The 24,328-nt window shown below is 31.6% G+C and overlaps 1 protein-coding gene across 1 annotated transcript; it reads right to left on the bottom strand.

The window, feature by feature from the left end:
• Nucleotides 1-11,917: 11,917 nt before the first annotated feature.
• LOC133184510 (diencephalon/mesencephalon homeobox protein 1-like) lies at nucleotides 11,918-15,520 on the bottom strand. The gene is made up of 5 exons (XM_061319601.1): nucleotides 15,358-15,520; nucleotides 14,037-14,215; nucleotides 13,214-13,448; nucleotides 12,477-12,656; nucleotides 11,918-12,256 (listed from the first exon to the last, which is right to left on the bottom strand). Exons 1-5 carry the CDS (start codon nucleotides 15,518-15,520, stop codon nucleotides 11,964-11,966), a joined length of 1,050 nt encoding a protein of 349 aa, XP_061175585.1. The 3' UTR covers nucleotides 11,918-11,963.
• Between the last annotated feature and the right edge of the window lie 8,808 nt (nucleotides 15,521-24,328).

The following is a 24,328-nucleotide window of genomic DNA, read 5'->3' as shown; positions in this document are numbered from 1 at the left end:
AAATATCTTAAGATGAATGTCCTTATTCTAGAAGTGCAATTCAATGTCTTCCATGTTCCATTCTTAACGTTTTTTTTTGTAATGTTGAAAATAATGTATTTAGACATGATCGAATTAATAAAGGCATTAACTGGAACTATAAAATTATGCTGGTTATTTTTGTACGCAAAACGAACACTGTCAAGGATTAAATATTTCAGCCCAACTTAACTTAAACTAGAGACTGTTCGCCTACTCAATGCGACAATCGATTCAAACAGTTGTATCAGAGTAATTTTGAAACACACTGTATGCATTCCAGATAAATCATTAAATAACCACCTGTGCTACTACAGGGCGGCATAAAAATCAATACACCCCACGTCGCTAATTCACTTCACCAATTATCACAAAAGATTTTGAAAACTCGTTTTTTTTTCTCAATAAATATATATATCAAGATTTTATTTTTTGTAATGCGGATGATAAATGTGAAATATTAACTCAAATTTAAAATAAAAAGATAATCAATCATCATTCCTTTAAAATCTGATTTAAAAAAAATAGTATTAAATCAATGAAGAGAGGTGTTGATGCATTATTGATCTACACATCTATTTCTATGAATCTTTTTTTTTGTCTCTCTCTCTCTCTCTCTCTCTGTCTTTTGAGCATTAAGAAGTTCAGAGACAGCATCCTCTCCTCGAAGCTGTCGCTTCAAATTGATCGCCTCCCTGGAAACCAATACAGCAAAATTGTCTGTATTATCCATCTGGTGACCTTATTCAGGTACACTCAATTTCCTTTTGTGACGGCCGACTTGTCACCTTGGTAATTGATGACCGAACCCCACAGCCTAGCTTGATGCCAAAAGTGACATCTGGTCAACGCATATCAAAGCATCTAAACGTCTCTTTTTCCCTTGTCTGTATTTTGTTATTATTAACAATATTTGACCTCAGGTGAAAAGTCACATGTTTTCGCTTGCGTGATCTTTGTTGTCAATCATACTTGTTTAAAAAAAAAATAAGGACATTTATCTTCTTATATAAAATATATCTAACTCTGATACAATTAAAATCATTACTAAAGAATAACTTCACAGACGTGGCTTACAAATTATCACTGCGGTAAAAAAAACATTATCGAAATTGTAATGGATTTGATTTATCTAACTATTATTGGTTTATCGATGTACTTGTTGGCATAAATACCATTCTATAAACAAGTGCAACCCCAATCGTGGATGTAAATAAATATCAGTACAAAAGTACTCTAATGATATGTGTATATCTACATTATTATTATTATTATTATTATTATTATTATTATTTGAATTTGCATGTACATGTGATTATTATTATGTTGTTGTTTTTTTTTAAATAAAAACCTCAGATGCTAAAATAACTTGACTTAGAAATTAATTTCAAATGCATCTGTTTTTCTCTCTTTCAAATCAACCATCGATTCGAGGGTTTTATCATCTGTCTCTGTGACAATGCAACGCGTGTTGTATTGAACATCTTGCGTTCTGAGCGCCCAATGTGATGTTGAGCAACATCGCATTTATATCCTCACCACCTGCCAACATCCGGGTGTCGTAAGAGACTGCTGCTTCTAGCTCCGCATGCACTGCAATACAGACCGTGTACAATATCAAAGAATTGGCCCTCTTTGTTTCCATAGTTAATTTTCTTGGAATACGCGCGGACACCTGCGTTATTCCACCTGGACCATCGTTCGCACTCCAATCTCTAATGAGCAAATTTGTACAGCACGCAAGTCGACGGAGACGTATTCAGATAATCTCCGTTTATCGAGGATCTCCTTTGCACATGTCGACAATAGTATGATATATGACATCTCATTTCATTTTTAAACACCAAATTTTGAACATTGCGCAGAAAATTTCGCTCTTCTAATTGTAATAACAAAACGCTCTTTTTTTTCTTTCTCTCTCCCTTTATCAATTTTCAGCCTGGTGTTATCAGTCGACCACATGACAAGTTTGTCATATTCGTCTATCATTTATATAAAAAAATATCGAAATTCCATTTTTCTAAGAAACACAACTTGCATTTTTCATTTAAAATGTCATATCAATTATAATTTTCCTTGACATGCAAACTATCAAATTATCTTGTAGGTTCTGAAACGAACAAGACGAAGTCACATTAAGCTTAGTGAATTTGTTCGGCATACTGGCGCGACCTACAGGAAGTGCTAGATCAATTCCACGACAAACTCACCACACAACCTTAATTGTATCAGTGTGTGAAGACCCTTTGTATCATAAACTGCATACCAGAATGTCTAATTTTGGTTATTTACGAATAAGAGAACTCCTAATTTAGTACAAAAAAAAAAAAAACAAAAAAGAACTTAAACCACAGAACGTTGTTTTTTCACCAGATTTACATAGTATGATTTGATAAATAATTCATAACATGTTCGTAAATAAATAATAAATGCGATTCAAATTTGAAATGATTAAAAATATTTTTAAGAAAAAACTTTGCTTGATAATACTACCAGAAGATTAACTTGAACATTGATTTGGCAAATTTAAGGTCACACACATATATTAATGTATTAATGAAATTTTAATGACAATCAGCGTTTTCCTTTTTTAACTTACTTGTTTTCTTTGAAACCTTTAATGCTTAGAATGTCATTGTGACATGATTTACGAATGTTTTTATGTCTTATCTTTTGATATCAATATGGCCGCACTTTTAACTCTAAAAAAGTGCGCGATGTAGATAAAGTAAAATTTCAAAAAGAGGCCGAGAGTATGAATTTATTCATTATATGCTTATATAAAAATCTTTAAAACCATTCGAATTCTGCACGAACGAAAAGACGTTTTCGATAAAAAGTAATTCAAACAATCATTTTTAATGTGTAAAATTTTTCTGAAATTTGGACAATTTTACAGTAGGGAATAGCCATTGCTTTATGAATTTTATAATATAAAACCAATTTATGAGAATTTATAAAGGACAATTTTGACTAAACCAGCTAGAGACATAGTGGATATATATATATTTTTACACAAACACACACACAAACACAAATATAGATATAATTTTACATTTATTAATTCATTTAAGAATGACTGTCAATAATGAGATATTCATGCCAACAACGAGAATGTATAGGCCTATATATTAAAACTTGTGAAAAGAATGCGTATCTTTAGCTATTTCTCAGTAGAACTGTGATCTAGTGGGGAAAATTTTGTCCTGTTCCATGTATTTTCTTTCTTAAGTATATCATACAGTGTCTCTTAAAATTGCATGTTGGCATAAGCATGGTAAAGCACAAGTCCTTTTTGAACAATTCAGAGAAATCTATTCGTATTAGATGCGCAGTTTTAAGTCTATAACAATAATTTGTAGCTTACACTTGATTATATTTTTGTGGGCTTCATGACATTGGTTATAAAATATGATTATACATGTATACAGTGCAAGTTTTTTTTCATACAATAAATTTCACCTTGGTGTTAAATATAACGGAAAGTGAGTGCAATAATTTCGATTTTCCCCATTTTTCATTTAGAAGTTCATTCAACACTTTCCGAAGAAAAATGACACCAAAAGTATAATTTTGTTCTCAACGATTTCAGGTCAGTCATGTTCACCAAGATTTCAAGTCCTTAAACTGTATGTTGAATTGTAAGAGTTTTCCCCGTTTTACGATGGAGAATATAAAAAAAAATCTCTTGTCTGTCTAGAGAATCCTTTATGGACCTGCTGGTCAAAGACTGTCAAATTTTATTTTGTAATAATTATTTACACTAAAGATAATCTTCACGCTTTTTTACTTTTTCTCTTTCTCTCTCTCTCTTTCTCTCTCTCTCTATCAGACACTTTCTGAAATTTTTGCCCCCCCCTCAAAAAAAAAAAAAAAAAAAAAAAAAAATCACCAACAAGAATATTAATTATTCCAAATCAAATAAAGACAAAAAATACAAATGAAATTATTTGCATAAAGGTTATTTAATTGTCGTAAAAGGTTTTTCCCGCGATATAATTGGTGCCAAGATGAAAGTACGAAGCATCTCTGATCGTCAGGAGTGCACGCTAACATTGTGTCATCAGTGTTTGTTCACCAGAGCATGTCACTGTTTGTCATTGTGACCTCAGTACTTAATGTTTAATAATATCGCCTAGTACAGTTAATTTTATCCATAAAATTATTGAAAAACGATTACGAAAACATTATATCAATTTGTTTGATCTTTGTGTTTTGATCAATATCAGAGGGTTTCTAGGGTGTACGCTACCTATAAAAAACAATGATAAGAATAGAATAAAAAAAAAGCGCTATGAATTCATTAATGTGCCTGTTTACAAATACCTGTACATACGAAAAAATATTTTAGTAATTAAATTAAGAGATTTTATGTTTTATTTTCAGAATAAAAATAGATTGTTCATGATATACAAGTTGGCAATAGAACGGTTTGATTCGGAATAAAATCAGATGAATTTCCTCATAGGTAAGAAGAAGAAAAATATAACAAAGAATGTAAATTATCTTCATGATTTCAAAAAAAAGCTAAATATCGCAAGAGGAGTTCATTTGAACATTTAAGCTGATTAATTTTGATAATTTTGATATAAAATATGAATGATAAATATTATTATGAAAGAAAAAGTCAAGGAAAATCGGGTGCCTAAAAAGAAAGTTTCAGTACTAGGAATCAAAACTCCATGTTAAGGTAGTCCATTCCTCACGTTCTGAAAATTGGAGGTTGAGTGTCTGAAAATGTCTCTGAATTCTCAAAGTAACGTGTATTTATCCACGGTAATTCTTCAAAGTTTGTCATTAAAATTAATCATGTTATATAGAGAAAATTATCAAATCTCAAATAAATTTTCATGAAATGCGAATAAAAACTCCAGCTATTAATTTTCCTATTGAAAATTGATCAACAAATATATTTTATGATTAAAAAAACTACAGGTATCCAGGCATCTGGAGAAAATTGCATGTTTTTAAAACCTATACGGTTCTTTAGTTCTTCTATTTATTTAATTGCTATGTAATACTCGTACATACTGAAAAAAAGCTTTTGTTACCACTGCAAAACATCACAGACCACTTCTAATTGCGTATCATGCTAATAAACACTGGTATCTAAGGCTAGATAAAAGAATATTCGATTTCTCTAAAAATGTATTTATTTTTGTACTTTTATGGGTACAAATGTCAACTTTTTAACCATTTCTAAGTCTTCAAAGATCCTTGAATTCACCGAGATGCATAAAATGATGATAGTTGCAAGAAAAATTTCAGTTTCAAGCTTCATTTTGAAACTTTTTAAATCAAATAATAAATTCAAGGTTACCCTTTTTGGCTTAGGAGCGGATATCCTTAAACTTATCTTTTAAGTTTTAATGGTCGCCCGCGTGGCGCATTGGTTAGAGCGTTCGCTCTAGAGTCGCGGAGTAAGGAGTTGATCCTTACGTCGCGGGTTCGAATCCCACTGCGGGACGTGGAGACCGGTCCTTCGGATGAGACCGTATAAACCGAGGTCCCGTGTCGCAGTAGGTGCTGGCACGAAAAAGGTCCCTCACTGCTCAATGGCCCTGAGTGCCGAGTATAGGTCAAAATTTGTAGCCCTCCACCGGCAAGTGGTGGCGTCTCCATATGAGTGAAAAATTCTCGAGAGGGACGTTAAACAACCAACAAAATAAGTTTTAATGGAAAGAATGACTATTTTCTAGGGTTTGAAGAAATGCCTAAACTAGTATCGGAGAGGGATAAAAGAAGATGTAATTGAAAAAAATCAAAATGTATTGACATGAAATTTGAAGATAACAAACAGTGATTATTCTCAAAAATCCATTTAAACTATACAAATTATGAGCAGAGACAGTACGAACCTCTCAAAACAGAAGTAGGATCAGGTGCCATGGAGGAGTAAGAAACCCCTATCGACCGGTCGCATTCGCCGTGTTCTCCTTTGCATGATTGGGTATTGACAACTCAGTGTGAAGATAATGGCCTAAGAATTTGTATGAAAGTCGTCAGTCAACATGCGACTGAACGACAGATTGTATTTGCAAACAAGGTCATTGTATCGACCATAGAATTTGCAAATATTGATTTTAAACGAGATTGTTGATATTCTATCCTTGTGTCATCAACTTATTTGTCAATGGCATGGCCTGTTTTTAAAAAATAATTGTTTGAACGTAGAACAATACTATTGCGTACCGAATCAACTGGGAGACATAAACTTCATATGCAGATGATAATAATGGTTTATTGCTACATAAGAAAGGAAGTTGACATATAAAGTTGAAGTCGACATTAAAAAACTTTCCAATTAAGATAGACAATTCGCAATTGACGAATTTCAATTTACTGAAGTGGAATATCTCCATAAAGTGAGGCATCTTCTCTAACAATTAGTTGAATGTACAAGATCAATGAAAGTCTAATTTCACAGTTGATTACAGTCTAATCTACAGTTGCTTACTGCTGATGTTAAGACAAATATGACAGCGTTATTGCATATTGTGAAAGCAAATACAGGAATCTACAGGTAGGGAACACTGTAAAGTGTGTTTAATCCTCTCATCAACATCTTATATAGATAAAAACATGTTTTTTGTCTCTTAATTATGGGAGCATGACACATGCATTTAAAAAGAGAGCACCAATGGTTTCAACACCTATTATTATCATGTGCATTCTGTTATTACATGTACTTTGACATTTTATGATGATAAACATCAACAGGCTCTGGGGCCATAACACTTAGATGAGCTCACTTTTGATCTCATTATCACCTTTTGAAAAAGGTAATAAGTGAGCTCATCTAAGTTATATGAGCCAGGACACAAAAAGTGAGAGGTGTGAAAAAGAAACTGGCAAACATCGCATCCTTTCCTGAAAAATTAGCTATATTTTAAACTATACGTGGAATTGACAAGTGAATTTCAAGAGATAACATGTTCACTGAAAGAATGTTTGAAAACAATAAATGTACATATCTTTTTGACAATGTTAAAATCTTCATAATCATAATTTGTTCCTTTTTTGTGCTCAACACAGATATTTGCACGAAGAAATAATTTACAATCATATTTAGACAACGTCTGATACCGGTCTTGTACAGTAGGCTAACCGGTAATTGATATTGTATTAAATGGCATTGGTTGAAAGATTTCAGTATTTTTATGCTACGTCATGTCTATTATATTATGTCCCTGCAAACCTCAAGTTCGTAATAATAATAAATCTTATTAATACATGTATCTATATTTATTTTCCATTCCTGATCAGAATGAAGCTTTACAAGTTCATTTTAAGAATGCTAGTAAGTTAAGGGACATAACCTGTCTTCTCTTTGCTCCATTTTTCATGTCTAAGAGTTGACAGAGTTGTGTTTCTGCACAAAGAACGATGATGGTGCCTAGAAATTGGCGTATTTTTCCGTTAAAAATAATTTGTTAGTTTTGAAAAATTTTCAATATTCTAAATAACCGAATTGGATTTAAATTTAAACATACCTTTACTGTACTCACAAATTTCACAAAGATATATGGGATTCAGTAAATATTCTACCAAGTTTTCTGCTTTACTCCTCACAAAAATATTAACGGCAGCGAAAGGAAAATTTCCTAAGTGAAAACTTGTGTTACAATATATTTGAATAGCGGTATTAATCAAATATGGACATGGAAAGACCTCTAAAGAACTTTTAGCAAATTGATAATGCACAACTTTTCCGAAATCAGCCAAATCAAAACTTAAAGACTTCACACTTGATACAACTATTCCACTTGATAACAGATAACTACTAGTACTTCTTCAATAACAAGTGGCGTTCGAACATTCACATCTTGTAATAAGTCACCGTGAAAATTATTTTGTTTAAAAAAAACTTTCTGATTCTTTGTTAAAGTGTTCTTAAGTAGAGAGATGTATTATTGATTGATTGATTGTTTGTTGTTCCGTTCGAGAATTTTCACTCATGTAGAGACGTCACCATATACCTGTGAAGGGCTTCAAATTTAGACCTTTACTCGGCAATCAGGGCCATTGAGCAGTGAGGGATCTTGATCGTGCCAACACCTGCCGTGACACGGGGCCTCGGTTTTTAAGGTCTCATCCGAAGGACCCGCAACTTTCACTTCAAAGTGCTGAGCGCTTGGCGAAGGAACAGTTGCTACCTATTTTTTATCGAATTAGGTCAGTCGCGGCCGTGACTCGAACACACGACCTTCCGATCACGGAGCGAGCGCTCTACCGGCTGAGCTACCGTGACGGCAAAAGAAGTATTAAAAAAGATGTTGAAATTTCTGATAAACGATACCTATGTGTAGTTTTTGGAGCCCAGGTCTTCCAATACTCTGTTGGAATTTCCATGGGTATTAACATGCCTCTTTGTATAGGCAGGCATATATTGCATTCTTATGAAGCAGAATTAATTCAAAGACATCTAAATGAAAGTCTCTTACTGTGACTTTCAATTCATCATTTAGATATATGGACATTTATCGATTCATTTTCATCCATACATTGATTTAAGATACCCCTATGACCTCGAAATAAAAGACAACATAGAGTCCGACAAAACTGTTTCATATTTGAATACATTACTAGACATTCATGACTTTAACAGTTAGATTCTATGATAAATGGGATTTCAACTTTTCTATCGTCAACTTCTCTTAATTACATAATTATGGAGATAACGAACGGTAATCAAGCTCAGAAATCCTTTGAAACGCTACAAATCGGTAGCAGAGTAAACACGGACCTCTAAAAACATCAGAGGTGGGATCAGGTGTCATGGAGGAGTAAGCATCCCATGTTGAACGGTCACGCCCGCTATGTGCTCATTGTCATGGTCGGACAAACGGAAAAAATCCGTAGACAATTCAGTGTGTAAATAATGGCATAATAATTAGTATGAAAAACTTCAGTCAGCATTCAACTTAATGATAGATTGTATTTGCTGACAAGGTCATTGTATCGACCATAGAACTTGCGAAATGTTGACTTTAAAAGAGACTGTTGACATTGTTTCATCAACTTTTTGTCAATAGATTGCCTCGTTTAAGAAATTGTTTGTACTTGGAACATGCTCTTGCGTATCGAATCAACTGGGAGGCATAAACATCATGTGCAGGTGATAAGGGTTTATTGCTACACAAGTAAGAGAAGATGACGATAGAAAAGTTTACGTCTTCACGTTTATCATAAAGTTTTTGTTGGATTTTCTAGCAAAATATCCAAATATGAAACAGATATATCAGACTCTGTGGTATCTTTTATTTCAAGTTCATTGTAATATATTGAGTCGACATATGAGTGGATGTAACTATTGTTAATTGATAATACGTCGTCGATATATCTAAATGTCGAGTTGAAGGCCACAGCAAGCGATTTCTTCTTTTCATGTTTTTGAATAAATTCTGCTTCATATGAATATAAAAATAGGTCTGCTAATAATGGGGCAATTGGTACCTATGAGGATTCCGACAGATTGTTGGAAGTCCTGATCTCCAAAAACTACATAGATATTGTCAAACAAAAACTCAAGCATCTTTTTAATATCTACTTCAGAAACGTGTGTGCAATCAGAATGTTTTTAACAAAAAAAAATTTGCAAATGACCAATGACAAGGTAAGTAAATTTACGAGTTCCACTCCTATTTAAAAAGCAGCTATAATGTCAAAAAGCCTCGACTTTAATTGATCGTGGGGAATAGTTGTATAAAATTTTGAAATGTTGTACGTTTTGATGTTATTGATTTAGGTAAAGCTTTGTGATTTCAAATTTTCTAAAAGTTCCTTGGAGTTTTTAGGTATCAACATCTGATTTACACCATTTCTCGAATATGTTGTTGCACAGTTTCTCCTTCATTGCTGTTTATATTTTCCTGAGAAGTAAAAAAAGAGACTTGGTAGAACATTTGCTGGAACCCTCTGTGTATATTTGTAAGGATTTTTATGAAGTTTAGGAATCAAGTTTAGGTACGGTAATTCAAATTCATTTAGATTGTTGGAATATTGAAATATTTAAAACTGACAGATAGTTTTGAAGAATTTCCTCCTTAGAAAGGGGGCTATGGGTATAAGTTGGATACTATTATTCCTTGCAAATTCTTTAATGTATCCCGATTGATTTCTGCGTAGGATGACAATTTAACGGAAAGTGTCAATAATCTCATTTATTGTCGACATTTCGAAAATAGTTTGGTTGTGACAATGACGGTGTTTGCAAATACTAAATGACATTGGGTCGAATATTGTTTACTTTTTTCAAACAGTGTTGGACAATTTTTTCATACTAATTTGCCTACAGATTACCCTGTTTACCTGAGCGATCGACAGGGAATACTCAATCCTTCATGGCATCTGATCACACTCTTGTGTTTCCAGGTGTCTGTGTTTGCCTTGCTGCCAAATTTTCATCATTTTATTGTATGTTGAGCTCTTCAAAATTTCATTTGTAGTTATTATTGTATATTCGTTTTTCTGTATTTTGCCTTTTCATTTTCTAATAATTTAATTCTGATTGTAACGCGCCATTTGATTGGATAAAAAATTTACTTTATATCGTATAAATTGGGTTGCCTATGTCGCAATTACTTGCGTCAAAAACGTATCGATCCGCCTGATGTTACATTTAAATTTTGTACAATTTGAAGTCATTTTTTAGGAGCAATCATCTTTTTTCTTACTCTAAATGAATGAAAATTAAATTATAAGGAATGAAATTAATAGCTACCCAATTTATACGGTATAAACTGGGTTGGAACAGTTTACGCTTTTTAATAAACCGCTTCGCGGTTTATAAAGCGTAAACTGCCCCAACCCACTTTATACCGTATAAATTGGGTAGCTATAAATTCATTCCTTAATTCAAAAGTTGAAAAATGTTACTTTAATACCTTATTGTTATTGTCTATGGTCGGTTGACATTTGATATATACACTGTACAATGTACATGTGTCTGCTCTATCAATTTTTTTTTCAATTGCTAACATTCTATCGATTGTCAGGCTTTAATGAACAATTCCATAATTTGCTGGTTATTGCTTAAATGCATTGATTAAGAAATATTCAAGAATGACATTTATAGTGTAATAAAATCTAAAAGCTTTAAGATTTGTCATGTACTTCCATAAAGGTTTCTATCCTCGTACCAAAAAAGTCAATTACTTGCTCATGGATCATATTTACATGGGCATGATTCACAAAAACTGAGATTTCTTCATTCTGACCTCTATGCCAGTCGTCCTTATATATAAGCATCGCCTTCTGACGTAATGACAACCAAATAACATATAGTTCAGAGGTCACACGAGATTTATTGCAATTATCTGGATTTTAACGTTTTTTCAAATGATTCAGTTGAAGTCACCGTGGGCCCCATTTCAGAAAATATTCAGTTAATGTGCAATGTTATGAACTAGTATATACATAAAATCAGATGCAAACAATAAGAAGCATATCCTTATAAGTGTTAAAATTTTGATATACATGTTGTTCCATCAAGTTGAATCAATTAAATGCTGTCATACGTTCCATGCTACATAACCAAAATTGATTCTATTTAGATATAACGGACAACCTTCAAACAATTGAATTGCCACAGTATATAATTAAAAATATGAAAATAAAATATAATACAATTAACTCAAAGCCTGTCAAAATGTACCATACATAAAGTGTAATACAGTTTTGTACCTATTCAAAATTATTAAAGTATTAAGATGTGAGGCAGAATGGGAAAATATGTCGGCATAAATCTGCACATTTAAGCAATGCACCATTAAGTTACAAACTTTATTAATTGCAACAATTCTTGTTTCTAAATGAACAAATCAGCATAAACGGCTAACTTTATTGGTAATGTTTTTTAATACAACTGAAAATAGCATTAAGAACGTTTTCACACAGTTATATTCTAAAAGTTACTTTACTCAGTCATAAAAATCTTCACCAATTTACATTTTGCCCATAGATTCATAAAACATTTTTGCTCTTGACCGAAGACTTTCAATACTGCTGTTAAAATGAGGGTCTGATCTAATACCATCCGTCTTGTAGAGACCGAGAGACAATGGAAGATCGTTACTGAAACTTGTGGATTTGCGAAACAAAGACGGAAAGGTATCGTCAGGTACACAGAATGGTAATCCAAAGCTGTGTGGCGGAGGGATCTCAAAGTGTCTCTGATTATTAAATATTTGAAATGGCGGTAATGCGGTTGGAGATTTCAATGTCATTGTCTCTTTTCCTGAAAAAAAAAAAATCAAGTTTATTTTAAGTAAAATAGCTTGGAACCCCTTTTTCTGACTCTACACCGAGAGAAATCTATATATACATGTATTTTCAAAAGTTCGTGCATTAAAGAAAACAAAACTTTTCCTGGTTCTTTTAAAGAAATGAATATTAAACTAAAATAGTTCAAATAATTTTAGTTTAAAGAAATCAATTTATGGAAAAGAAAATATTACCAGTTGGTTCCACAACATGTGATGACATCTTATGTGTCTTTGTTTCATCACTGCGATGATTGTTTTCCCTTTCATCATCTCCCTTGTTTCGTACTTCGGATTTTTGAATAATAGGCAAATCATCCGAACCATTACTGTTGCTTACTTTTGGTTCTTCATTTTTCAGTCCAGATTTAAGTTCTGAAAATCAACAAAAAGGATATTTTTATGCTAGTTAATTTTTGGACAAAGAAATCTTTAAAGTTTTGTTATTGATTAAGCTATGAGTCCCGATATTGAGAAGGAAAGTTATGATAGTAACATAATATAAATCCCCGTTTTCATTCTCTTATTTGCGTTTTCAAGTAGGTTGAGAAGCAAGAAGGAATTAGCATAATACATAATGCAAAATCACGAAATAACTATTTCAAAAGATGAAAAAATTAAGGAGTCCATTGAATTCTTTAGGAAGCATGAAAATTCTGGATTACCAATTTTCCCCGAATATTAGTATTTGTCTTGTATTTTTCGTTAAATATTTAAATTCAACAATGGTAATTTCAAACGTACTCTAAAACCACAAACAATTGTCAGTAATGAATAATCAACTATTGCATCTTTAAATATATATTCATTAGAAGAAAAATCATTCTGCAAATTTATTTGCAAAACATTGATAAAAAAATAGTAAAACTATCCGATAAATTTATGGAATTTTTAAAACACAGGTAAGAATTTTTTCTATATGTTTTGCTAACCTGTCTCTTTCTCACACGAATTATCTTCATCACTCACTACATCTATTATGACATCAGTCGTTTCATGATCTGAATTAGTACCAGTCTCAACAGAAGCACCTGCCTCTGGCTCACCGGCATCACCTGACTGATCACGTGACTCCGTTTCGACATCCTCTGATTGATTACTTGGCTCCGAAACAGATGTGGTTTTCTGCTTTTTCCTAAATTTAGCTCTTCTGTTCTTAAACCACACCTGAATGAAAAAACTTCAGTCTTGAACATTTAATTAATCATATTTTATTACTTGCAATGAGCAAGTGGCGATAAAACATTGACGTATGGTTTTATAAGAAAGGTAATGTATTGATTAAGCAGCTGTAAAATAATGGTAATAACCTGCAATAAAATTAATTAAAATAGATAATAAATCAAGATCTTTGACAAATCATTAATAAATGATATAATTGGGGAAACACGGTTGTACTGTTATCTCATTATTGTGTAATACTTATAGCAGATCAGTCATACGACTTTAGTAAATACAATTTTAAAGTCATTAATGATAGTAACATGAATGATACATGTTCTCTTTGGGTTATTACTAAGTATGTCTTCAAACAAAACCAAACAAATCTTTTTAGAACAAATTTCCGAATGTCAAACTCTAAAATAGTTTATTCACTCGAAATATCTTAAAACATTTTGATGTAAGAAAAAGTTATAAGAAAATACGATTTTAAGAAAGGTAGTAGTGACTGGGGGTAAATTCAAAGCATGTAGAGAACAACGACAAACAATGGCAAGTCAGCACAATGTTTGAACTAACAGACAGACTAGTTACTTGAATTCTGGCTTCTGGGAGATTTGTCATCATTGCGAGCCTCTCTCTCATAACGACGTCTGGATAATGTGTTTTAGCGAATGTCTTTTCTAATGTGGACAACTGTTGATTCGTGAATGCTGTTCGGCATCGCCGCTGTTTTCGTTGACAACCAAATCTTGCCTCAAAAAGCAAATCTGCTGTAACAAACAGAAACTCTGTCATGTGAAACAGAAATCAGCTACACCAGCAAAAGATATTCTGATAGGATAAACAGCAGTACATCAACCCACCTGCAAGTGTTGCAACAGTAGTAATTGGTAAGTTTCATCTGATGGTTTAAAGTTATTGAAAGATTCATTGTACTTTGTGTTATCAAATGAAATAATAGAAATACATCGTCAATTTTATATATGTCATTATATCTCTTAAATTAAATTTAATTTTAATATACTGGAACATTGGATAAATAAAGCATATTTAAATTGTTCTTTTCTAGGCGATGGGGGTTGGGGAGTTGTAGGGAAATTGGCAGTCCCAAGTAAAATTCTTTATCTTGTATCATTATCATATCATATATTCTATCTTATATCAAAATATAAAAACATTTTAAAATTAGTTCAACTAAACGATGTCATACGACAGTAATATGCGCACGTAATTTTTTTTTTAAATTGAATTAAATATAACGCGAATTCTGTTTTGGAATAGCTTTTGAGTAAAAAAAAAAGTTTTTTTTAGCCCGTTTGGTCTCCTCGATGAAAATTCTGAAACCCTTTTACACATCTACTGGACTTAACAATCATATTTCTAAAGATGATAAGGTTACAACGTAAATTTAAAATGAAAGAGTTTTGAAAATCAGGTTTTTGAAGAAAACTTAGTTTTTAGACCCCCCACTTGGCCTCAAAAGACGAGAATCAGAATTCCAAAACCTTATTACACATCTACAGGACACCTCCAATCATATTCCAAAGGATGATTTGCCTACTGCATAAATTGTAATAGTTCCAGGAACCAGGTTTTTTGTCGAATAACGTCGTTTTTCATTCCCCAATTGACCCCAATGATGAAAATGAAAACTCTGAAACCTTATTGCACATCCTCAAGATACCGCAAATCATATTTTAAAATTAAATTTCAATTAGCTACTGCTAAAAATGTAAGAAAAGTTTGAGAAAGAAGCGTTTGATAGACGGGCGGCTTAAAATAAGAACAATATACCAGAACTTTATTTAGAAAGTTCGGATATAAATGTGCATGTAATTATTCCTTAATCTTATTTCATTTTGGTTTTTGGACTTTTTTTTTATTTTTATTCTTTATTTTAATTTAAACTTACCAGCAAGTTTGTCAGCAAATGAAACAGATGATGGTAGTGCGTATGGTGTCCCATGGAAAGGAAAGAGTGCAGGGTGTGACTGAAGGGGGTAAGTTAAAGGATTGTGGAGGCTCATAAATGGTGGTCGTGGAGGGAAAACCATATGGCTGTTGTAAGGTTGCATTGCTTAAAAATCAGATATTACATAATATTAATCAACATTCTAAATATAAAAATACTTTTATTTACATCTGAATAGAATTTTCAAAATATTTTAAACATAAAAGATATAAATACATGTGTACTATTTGCTTTAAATCTGAAAATAGATTTTAGTTTTAAAAAATAATAAAATATTAAATATTAGTATTAGCACGCTTACTTTCTCTATAAATATCAAAAAATTATTATTAAAACTATTGACATATTTTTTAAAAACATTAAAAATACCGAAATCCAGAGAAATTCACCATAGAAATGTTATTCAAAGTGGCCTTTTTTCATATTAATTTAAAGCTTAAAACACAATTTAGTTTTCGATTCAAACGAGGGAAATAGAAGATAAATGTACGTGCTTGCCTACCTGTTCTGAGATTTAAGAGTGAAGAGACTGAACTAAGTTCATTTCACATTAAAGGTGTTGTCTTGAGTAGAACAAAATTTAAGTACCTTGCTAAACTAGGAGTAAATGAAATTGATATCAATTCTTTAGATATGATTAATTTAATCTTTGTGGAAAATAGAAGAAGAATAAATAAGAAAACTTGCAAGAGATGCATAATTAATTGATCTTAATTCAGGAAAAGCGTTCTAGAGAAGTGTTTAAACATATCAATTTCTTTTCATCAGTGTCTTCTCAATGAGAATTGAGAGAGTTTAATATGGGCCATCCCATTGTAATCAATCATTACCCCAACCAAACACTCTAAGACCGTATTTTGAGCTGCTAATCTGTTTGGAAAGGCGTTGATGTTGTGTGATCATTTCAGCTTTACGAATATGTCCGTACGAAATGTTTACTTGGAAGCCACTTCTTACAAGGACTGAATCGTGTTTAAGGATTTAATCTTTAAATGAAGTTTAAACACTGTTTTATACATACTTGTCGATGAACCCCTCAAAATAAACTGTTACGGGGGCGTGAAAAGGATATAGATGTTATTCTACACAAGACCATCTATCTTATTGCGAGAATGATAATTTCGTTTTTTTTATTTAATCCGTCCTGAAAACCAAATTACTTTTTACACATTGCTAAAAGTCTTGTTTTCAAAAACATTTTCCTTATGCCAAAACAAAGAAAGGAAAGGAAATTTGTTGTCATTGCGATTTACACACAAAGTAGCAAATCATACTTATAAAACAATTTATCCTGTTCTAACTTGTCAATTTTTTTGTAAGATCGACAATCAAACTTGATCTAGTCTATCTCTACATTAAGGCACCAAAAATAAATTGTTTAAAAAAAACGATTGGTTTTTATTTTGAAAGAGTTAAGAGATTAATATTTTATAGTGAATGAAATGTTTGAGTTGTGTACTCCCTCTCAGTGTTTTCTCCCTCTGTCTCAAAATAATTTTCATGATTCCACGCCATGTCAATTATATTACAGTTTTTGAATTATGAAACTAACGTAACATTTTATTTACAATGAATATTAGTTGTTACAATAAAAAGTTCATTATCGATTTCATTTTATTCAGTCCTAAGATTTTACATTCAATTGTGGAATAAAGGATGTAAAATGATTGTACATATATAATCATCCTAACTAAAAATGGAGTAAAGTTCCATTTGCCAGTAAAAGGCAAGGCTAGTGATTTCCATTTCAAATTCAAGGCTCTTGTCTATTTTGCTAATTAAAAATGTAATGACTTTTATTTGTTTTTTTATGTGTACATTTCTTTTTTCTTTTTCAGTATAAAATTTCAATTTAATCATATACATGTATTATTATGTAAAGACACTTTATATGTGATTGGACATCAGGCATTATGCCTATATAAGTCCTCTCTACGAGTATGTTTACCGGTACTTCATTTTATTGTCATGTTCTAAAACGAATTACATACTTTCAAACCCATATTTTAAAAGAAATTACTCATTTAATCAACTAGGAAAAGACACTCCCAGCCCCCAAAATCAACTAGGAGAACCTAAACCGAAGGTTTTTTTTTTAAATTTATGATTTTCATTAAAAATCTAAATTTCATTACAATGAATAAATTGTAAAAAAGTTACATATTAATATTTATTTAACATATTCATTTCATTGGTTTACACATGTAAGTCATTGATAATGCTCTATAACTGCATTACTTTTTTCTTTCTTTCAGTTCAGTTACCATAGATTTTATCGCAGAGAACCTCTTCAGATATTAAGACCATCATTGGTAAGTATAAATGTATTTTACCCAAAGATTGCATGAATTAATTTTTTCTTTAGATTTTATTTTTTAAAAATCATCATTTACACATCTTATTATCTGTATGCTTTAAGAAAGTGAGTAATTCATTTGAAAAGGAAAGACTCAAGAAAATTAGTTTTTTTCCTCTTATGAAAGTGGAGAAAAATAGAGATTAGTTAAAGATCTTGGGAGAAAGTGAAATGTTATAAACAATTTGAATTATATTCTTCGAGTTTTCTGTTCTAATGATTTTTTTCTCACTATGACACACGGAATAGTGAAATCTTAAGGGCTTTTTCATCTACTATATAAACTGCATTCATGAAATTTCGTCCACTGTATAAACTTATTCAATATTAATTCCAAACAACAAGTTTCACAAATTTCATTTGTTTTCTTTTTTCCCCTCTTTCCTTCTTTTTAAATTAATTTTTCATTCTTTACTATTCGGCAAAATTCAACATACGTAGTAAGTGATGAATAAAATACGACACATGATACTGAATCTACCCGATCATGACTAAGAACATCGGCGGGTGTATCCTGTCGTATACTGTCGACAGGGGATGCTTTACTCCTGGTACCTGATCCAATCTTTGATGTGTACTTTTCAGATGTCCGTGTTTGCTTTGCTCACAATTTGCATTGTTTCATTGGATTTTGAGCATCTTTACTGTTCATTATCTTCACATTTCAATGTTATGGGGTTTTGGGATCTCTGATAAAAAATTTGCCTTCAACTTTTTAAAAGCTGCGAAAGCCATGTTTAATACGGTGGAAATACTTCGACAGGCATTTCAAATGCATAAACATTTGTTAACTAATTAATTCAAATTCTTTTTCATTATACAACCTCATCAAATGCAAATAATGCTCCAATTTATCAACAGTATCATCTAATTACATATACAAGTATAGACAAAAAAGTTTAGAACTTATGTATTTCCTTAATAGTCATGTACTCATTAACAATTTTAAAAATTGTAAATTAGTGAAATGAAATATGTTGAGGTAACGAATAGTATTCGAGCTCAAAAGTCCATTAAACGTTACAAAATAGGAGCAGAGCAAACACGGACCTCTAAAACATCAGAGGTGGGATCAGGTGCCACGGAGGAGTGAGCATCACCTGCCGACCGGTTACACCCGCCGTGTGCTCCTTGTCATGATCGGAAAATAATGGAAAAATCCGTCGACAAATCAGTGTATAAATAATGACCTAACAATTAGTATGAAAAAAGTCAGCATTTGACTTAATGAAAGAATGTATTTGCTGACAAGGTCATTGTATCGACCATAGAACTTACGAAATGATGACTTTAATCGAGACTGCTGATATTCTTGTCTCATCAACTTGTTTGTCAATAATTTACCTCGTTTTAGAAATTGTTCATACGTAGAGCATGCTCTTGTGTACAGAATCAACTGTTGTAATGAATAATGTTTTTATATTATAACAAGTTTCATTTCCTTAGATATTTTAGATATTTCTCTAAATGACCGTAATAAAAAACATATACAAACTCACCGTAACGAGTTATACATATGTGATTTCTTTTAAAATTCTTTTGAACTAAATTCTAAGTTCACACCTTTATGATTTACAACCGAATAATAAAGCACTACCATAAACTAATATGAAGAAATAGATCCTAAGTAGATTGACAATTTATTGTGTGTTTGAATGAAATAAATAATTGGTTGGAATGTAAATATAAGCAATGTATTTCAGCTTCAAACAATCTTATACTTTTCACTCATTCATATTTTCATGAAGCGCTGAGGCAATTCAAGAAGGATCCTTGTTGAAATGAAGCAAGTCAATCAGCAAGAATCGAAGAAAATTTTTATTTTACTTTCTAAGCATTTGTAATTTGACAGCATGATAATATTCTAAAATTATTAGAAGTTTTTATTATATTTGCAAGATCAAACATTGGACTTAAGACATTTTGATTCAGAGCTTTAAAAAAAGTTTTAAAGTTATATATGTGCTTTTTTAATGAGCAAAAGTTTGGAAAAAAAATTTCTTAAAGTTAGTATCATTAAAGAATATTATGAACATTATGAGTTACATTTTCTCCACTTAATTTTTTTCTGCACTTGAAATGCTTTCTTTTCGTAAACACGTGTATGAATTGATACGTCTTTTCTTTAGAGTAAACAATATAAAAGTTTATCATTACAAATACACATCTACTGTATGCAAGGTCAATTATTCGATGGTTTACATTCATACATGTAGGTATGTATTTAGCTATTGCATTTAGTAAATTCAAAATCTCTGTGACAAATATCGATTTTTTATGTAACGTACTTTTAAAAATGAAGAAACTGGGAAATAATTTTACAAGGAATGTTTCTAAAAATAAAAAAAAATTAAAAAGAATAACTTTAATAAAATACAGATAAAAACATTTATAATTACGAATTATTAAATATATTACAATTCATATTTTTTTTCATGAAAGAGAGGGGGGATGAGATTTTTTTTCTTTTAAAAAAATATTTTTATAACAATTGAATTCATATGGTATATTTTTCTATACAAAACTTCATTTATAAATATTTTTTTTTCTAGAAAAAATAAAGATCAAGCAAAGAACCACATTATACTCAATATGAGATACATAAATTGAAAGAATTAAGAACTATCTTAGTGAATCCTCTATCATGTTAACCTTACCTGCAAATGGGGAGAGAAAATCATTTAATGAGGGATGTAAGACTTTATATGTTCGTGTGTGACACCGGGTCATACCCCTCAATAAAAAATAACGATCTTAACTTCATCAAATTTTGTGTTTATGTTTCTGTTTAATCATCTCGAGTAGCCATGTCTCAAGAGGAATACGTTAAGATGACAAAACGACAGATTCGTGGTGATTCGGAATGGTAGCGTGTCGTCTCAACGACCGCCCAGTATCAATCGCGCTTTTCCTGTAACTTTTTTCTGCCTAAACCAAGCCCGTGGAAACTGCTCGCAGACGATAGACTTAGTTAGTGAAAGTGGAATTTTTCTGCTCTCATGATGGGGACTAACCTCGACTTGAAGCGTTATAAGAGAGGGATTAATATAGTGTGACAAGTTTGTTCTTCGTCCATTAAATACTCAACTCGCGATAAGTATATTAATATGACAAAATATTTGTCCAAAATACGCCTGGATTAGGCAAGTAAATATCATTTATTCCTAAGATGGGATACGGTGCAGCGGGGTCAATTCAGCAGTCAGAGGGGTTATGCTTTAATGCACCACAAGTAGGGGACTCAGTCAAACACAGCGCACAATGATAGCGCTTGATGGAGAGGTTGTGACGTTTGCAGGCAGATCTAGACCTAAGTATGCCTGAATCCACATAACACTGTTTAGACTTCCACCATCTGAAAAGGTTTCAAAGTTTGATTTTTTGTGTTTCTCTTTTGGTCATATCCGAGTCTCTGTCTAATGCGGCTTGTTATGTTATTCAATGGCTTTTCCTTGAGATTTGGTATAAGCTATTTACGTTCTATTGATTTTTTAAATAGAAAATTTATTGATTTTGATGTTATTGATCCTATATAATTCCCAGAAGATGAACATGACATAAAACATTACTGGAATGTATTCATTGGTTTAATATCACATTGAGTGACTTTTTTTTAAATTCAAGGAAGTTTTAAGTTTGACAGTGTTTTATGTTTTATACCACAGTATTCACAGCATTTGAAAATAGAATTTCAAAATTAAACAACAATAATAAACAGAAAAATCAACAAAAATAAAGAAAACAGCAAACGGAAAAATTAACAGATTTTTTTTTTTATTGTAATTGATTGTTGGCCTGTTGATGTAAATTTTCTCGTAAAAGCATATCTTTTTTTGATAATTATATGTTAATCGCTTGTTCATAGAAGGTTTTGGTTTTAAGGTGGAGAAATAAATATTGATATTTTATTATTGCTAAAAACTTTCTTTCCCCTTTTTTTTTCTAAAAAAAAAAGAGATAATGATTCTGGAGTATAAGTCACAGAAAAGAATAAATTAAGAAAAAAATCGATAGCTATCATGAAGGTATCCTCTATCACAAACTTCTGTACTTGAAATTTTTCTCAGTATGTTTTTTACAATAATCGTAAACTATTTTTCCAAAAAGAGCCTAAAATAAATCTACTCCTAAGTTTAAAAAAATCTCAGTGTCAACATTCCAAAAATGCAGATATCTGAATATTTTTGCCGACTTTCCACCGGCAGAACCGGCTATCTGAAAGTTTTATCATTTTGAAGTGTTTGTCCAGTAAGTTACCTTCTTTTAATCCGAGTGATTGACTGTATCATTTAGCTAAAACCGTATATGTTAAACCTTAATCCAGTTGTTATGGAATCACATCTTAAGTGGTCCTTAAAATACAAACAAAACATATGGCCAAGAGTTCCAGTCACTGATAAAAATTAAACACTTTTAAGACCAACTACCCCCTGTTGTGAGTCTGCTAGACATGACAATCATATGACAGACAGACAAGCATTAACGTGCTGTAGTAAAAAAAAAGTTTAGATAATTCAGTAGTGTTAATTTTTTTTTGTTTTTAATTATGAAAATGCATGAATTTCAATGAATTTCCGAGGGTGCGAAATTTTAATAATGATAATATTTTGTATTCTTATGAAGAAGAACTTATTCTTAGACTTCTCTTGAAAAGAAGAAGTATCTTAGCTTTCAATTCGAAATTTTGATATATCAGCGACGTTTTATCAATTAAAAGTGTTCATTTTCATTCATACGTTAATTTGAAATAAAAGACACCACAGAGTCTGATTCATCTATTTCGTATTTGGATGTTTTAGTAAAGACATTGATGGCAACATAAAAATAACAATAAACGCGATGATTTTCACTTTTCTGTCCTCAACTTCCCTTATTCTTTTAGCATCATGTCATTATCACCTGCATATGGAGTTAATGTCTTCCAGTTGATTCGATACACGAGAGCATGTTTTACGTACAAAAATTCCTTAACCGAGACGGGGTACTGACAAATGAGATGAATTACAAAGGTATTGACAATCTCATTGAAAGTCAACATTTTGCAAATTCTGAGGTTGATAAAATCACGTCGTTTGCAAATACAGTCTGTCGTTAGAACGAATTTTAACTGACATAAGAAAAATTGTTCGGCCATTGTTTTAATACTGAATTGTTTACGGATAACTCGTTCAAGACAAAGGGCTCACGGCGGGTGTGACCGTTCGACAAAGGATGCTAACTCTTCCTTGGCACCTGATCCCACCTCGGATTTTTCCAAGAGTCAGTGTTTGCTATGCTTTCAGGTTGTATTGTTCAATTGAACTTTCGAAAATGATTAATTGTTGTTATCTTTAAATTTTGTAGGAGATATATTAAGATTTATTTAGTTTTTAGTATATTTAGTATTTAATTGCAAAAGTTTGTACGTTACACGACCCAACCAGTGTAACGTTATAATGACATCTACTCCACGACACCGTTTTCAAAAACGCACAACTTGATTAGGTTCATAGCTTTTTATTTCCATCCGATAACAGACCCCAAGACCATAAACTGGGCTCAAGTCAAAATTTAGATTTTTATATCTTGAGTTTTATTTAATGTATTTGCTTGAAATTTGCAATTTTATGTGACATTTAAATTCAAATATATGTTGAAAATTTTGTTTCATTATCAAAATTATTTCAAAAGTTCTATTGGTTTGAAATTTTGACTTAAGTCTGTTCTCAGTTTATGGTCTTGGGGCCAGGTCTTTTTCAGCTTCTCATAAGGAGCTCCATACATTGGGGGAATTCATATCTTATCTGTATATTTCTGGAAAATTTACTGATTCTTCACATTTATTTTGTTTCTTACGGCCCACACAGTACCGTAAGAATGTATGCTATCATTTTTTCAGGTGTGGAGTTTAAAATGAAATAGTGTCCTTGTTAAAAGATGTCTTATGTTGCTAAAGATTTCTGGACTATAAGTTCGTGAGTTTTAAGGCATTTCTCAAAGCTTTACATGATTTGACTATCAATAGGGTTTCAGATGAGAGAACGCACCATGCATCTTCATGTGAAGTTGTGTCCTGCAAATTAGGAATTGACCGTTGGCCAGTGGAAGTATTACAATCTGACAAGGTAAAACCCTCGGTTAAGAGTTTTAAAAAGGATAAAGTGTGAGAAGAATTGGACATTAAGCCGTATGGCTATATTGTTTCTACATGATTAGTTTCTATCTGATCGTTTTAGTTTGATCTGATCATTTTAGTTTTGACTGTTGACAAGTTTTGAGTTCGAGGATTCATCCATAGTTGTACATGATTGTATAAATAAATGGGTTACCTGTTTCAAAGCATTTCAATATCAACTAATGATCAGCATAAAAAGTTGATGTTCACAAATTTAAATTGAGCAGAAAATACATTGGGGTATACGACTGATCCATTATCTTAAGAGAAGAGTCAAACTTTTTGTGACAAATATAAGATTTGGTTCTCCAATTTTTGGTTGTTCATATCTCAATCATTTATCAAAGTTAAAGAAAAAGTTGATGAAAATAGAATATGATAAATATGTACTGGGAAAGACA

Source organism: Saccostrea echinata, unplaced genomic scaffold (genome assembly GCF_033153115.1).
Source record: "Saccostrea echinata isolate AGI-Se365-2 ecotype Australia unplaced genomic scaffold, CSIRO_AGI_Sech_v1 ptg000010l, whole genome shotgun sequence".
NCBI lineage: Eukaryota > Metazoa > Mollusca > Bivalvia > Ostreida > Ostreidae > Saccostrea > Saccostrea echinata.
This window is presented reverse-complemented; position numbering and strand designations above follow the sequence as displayed.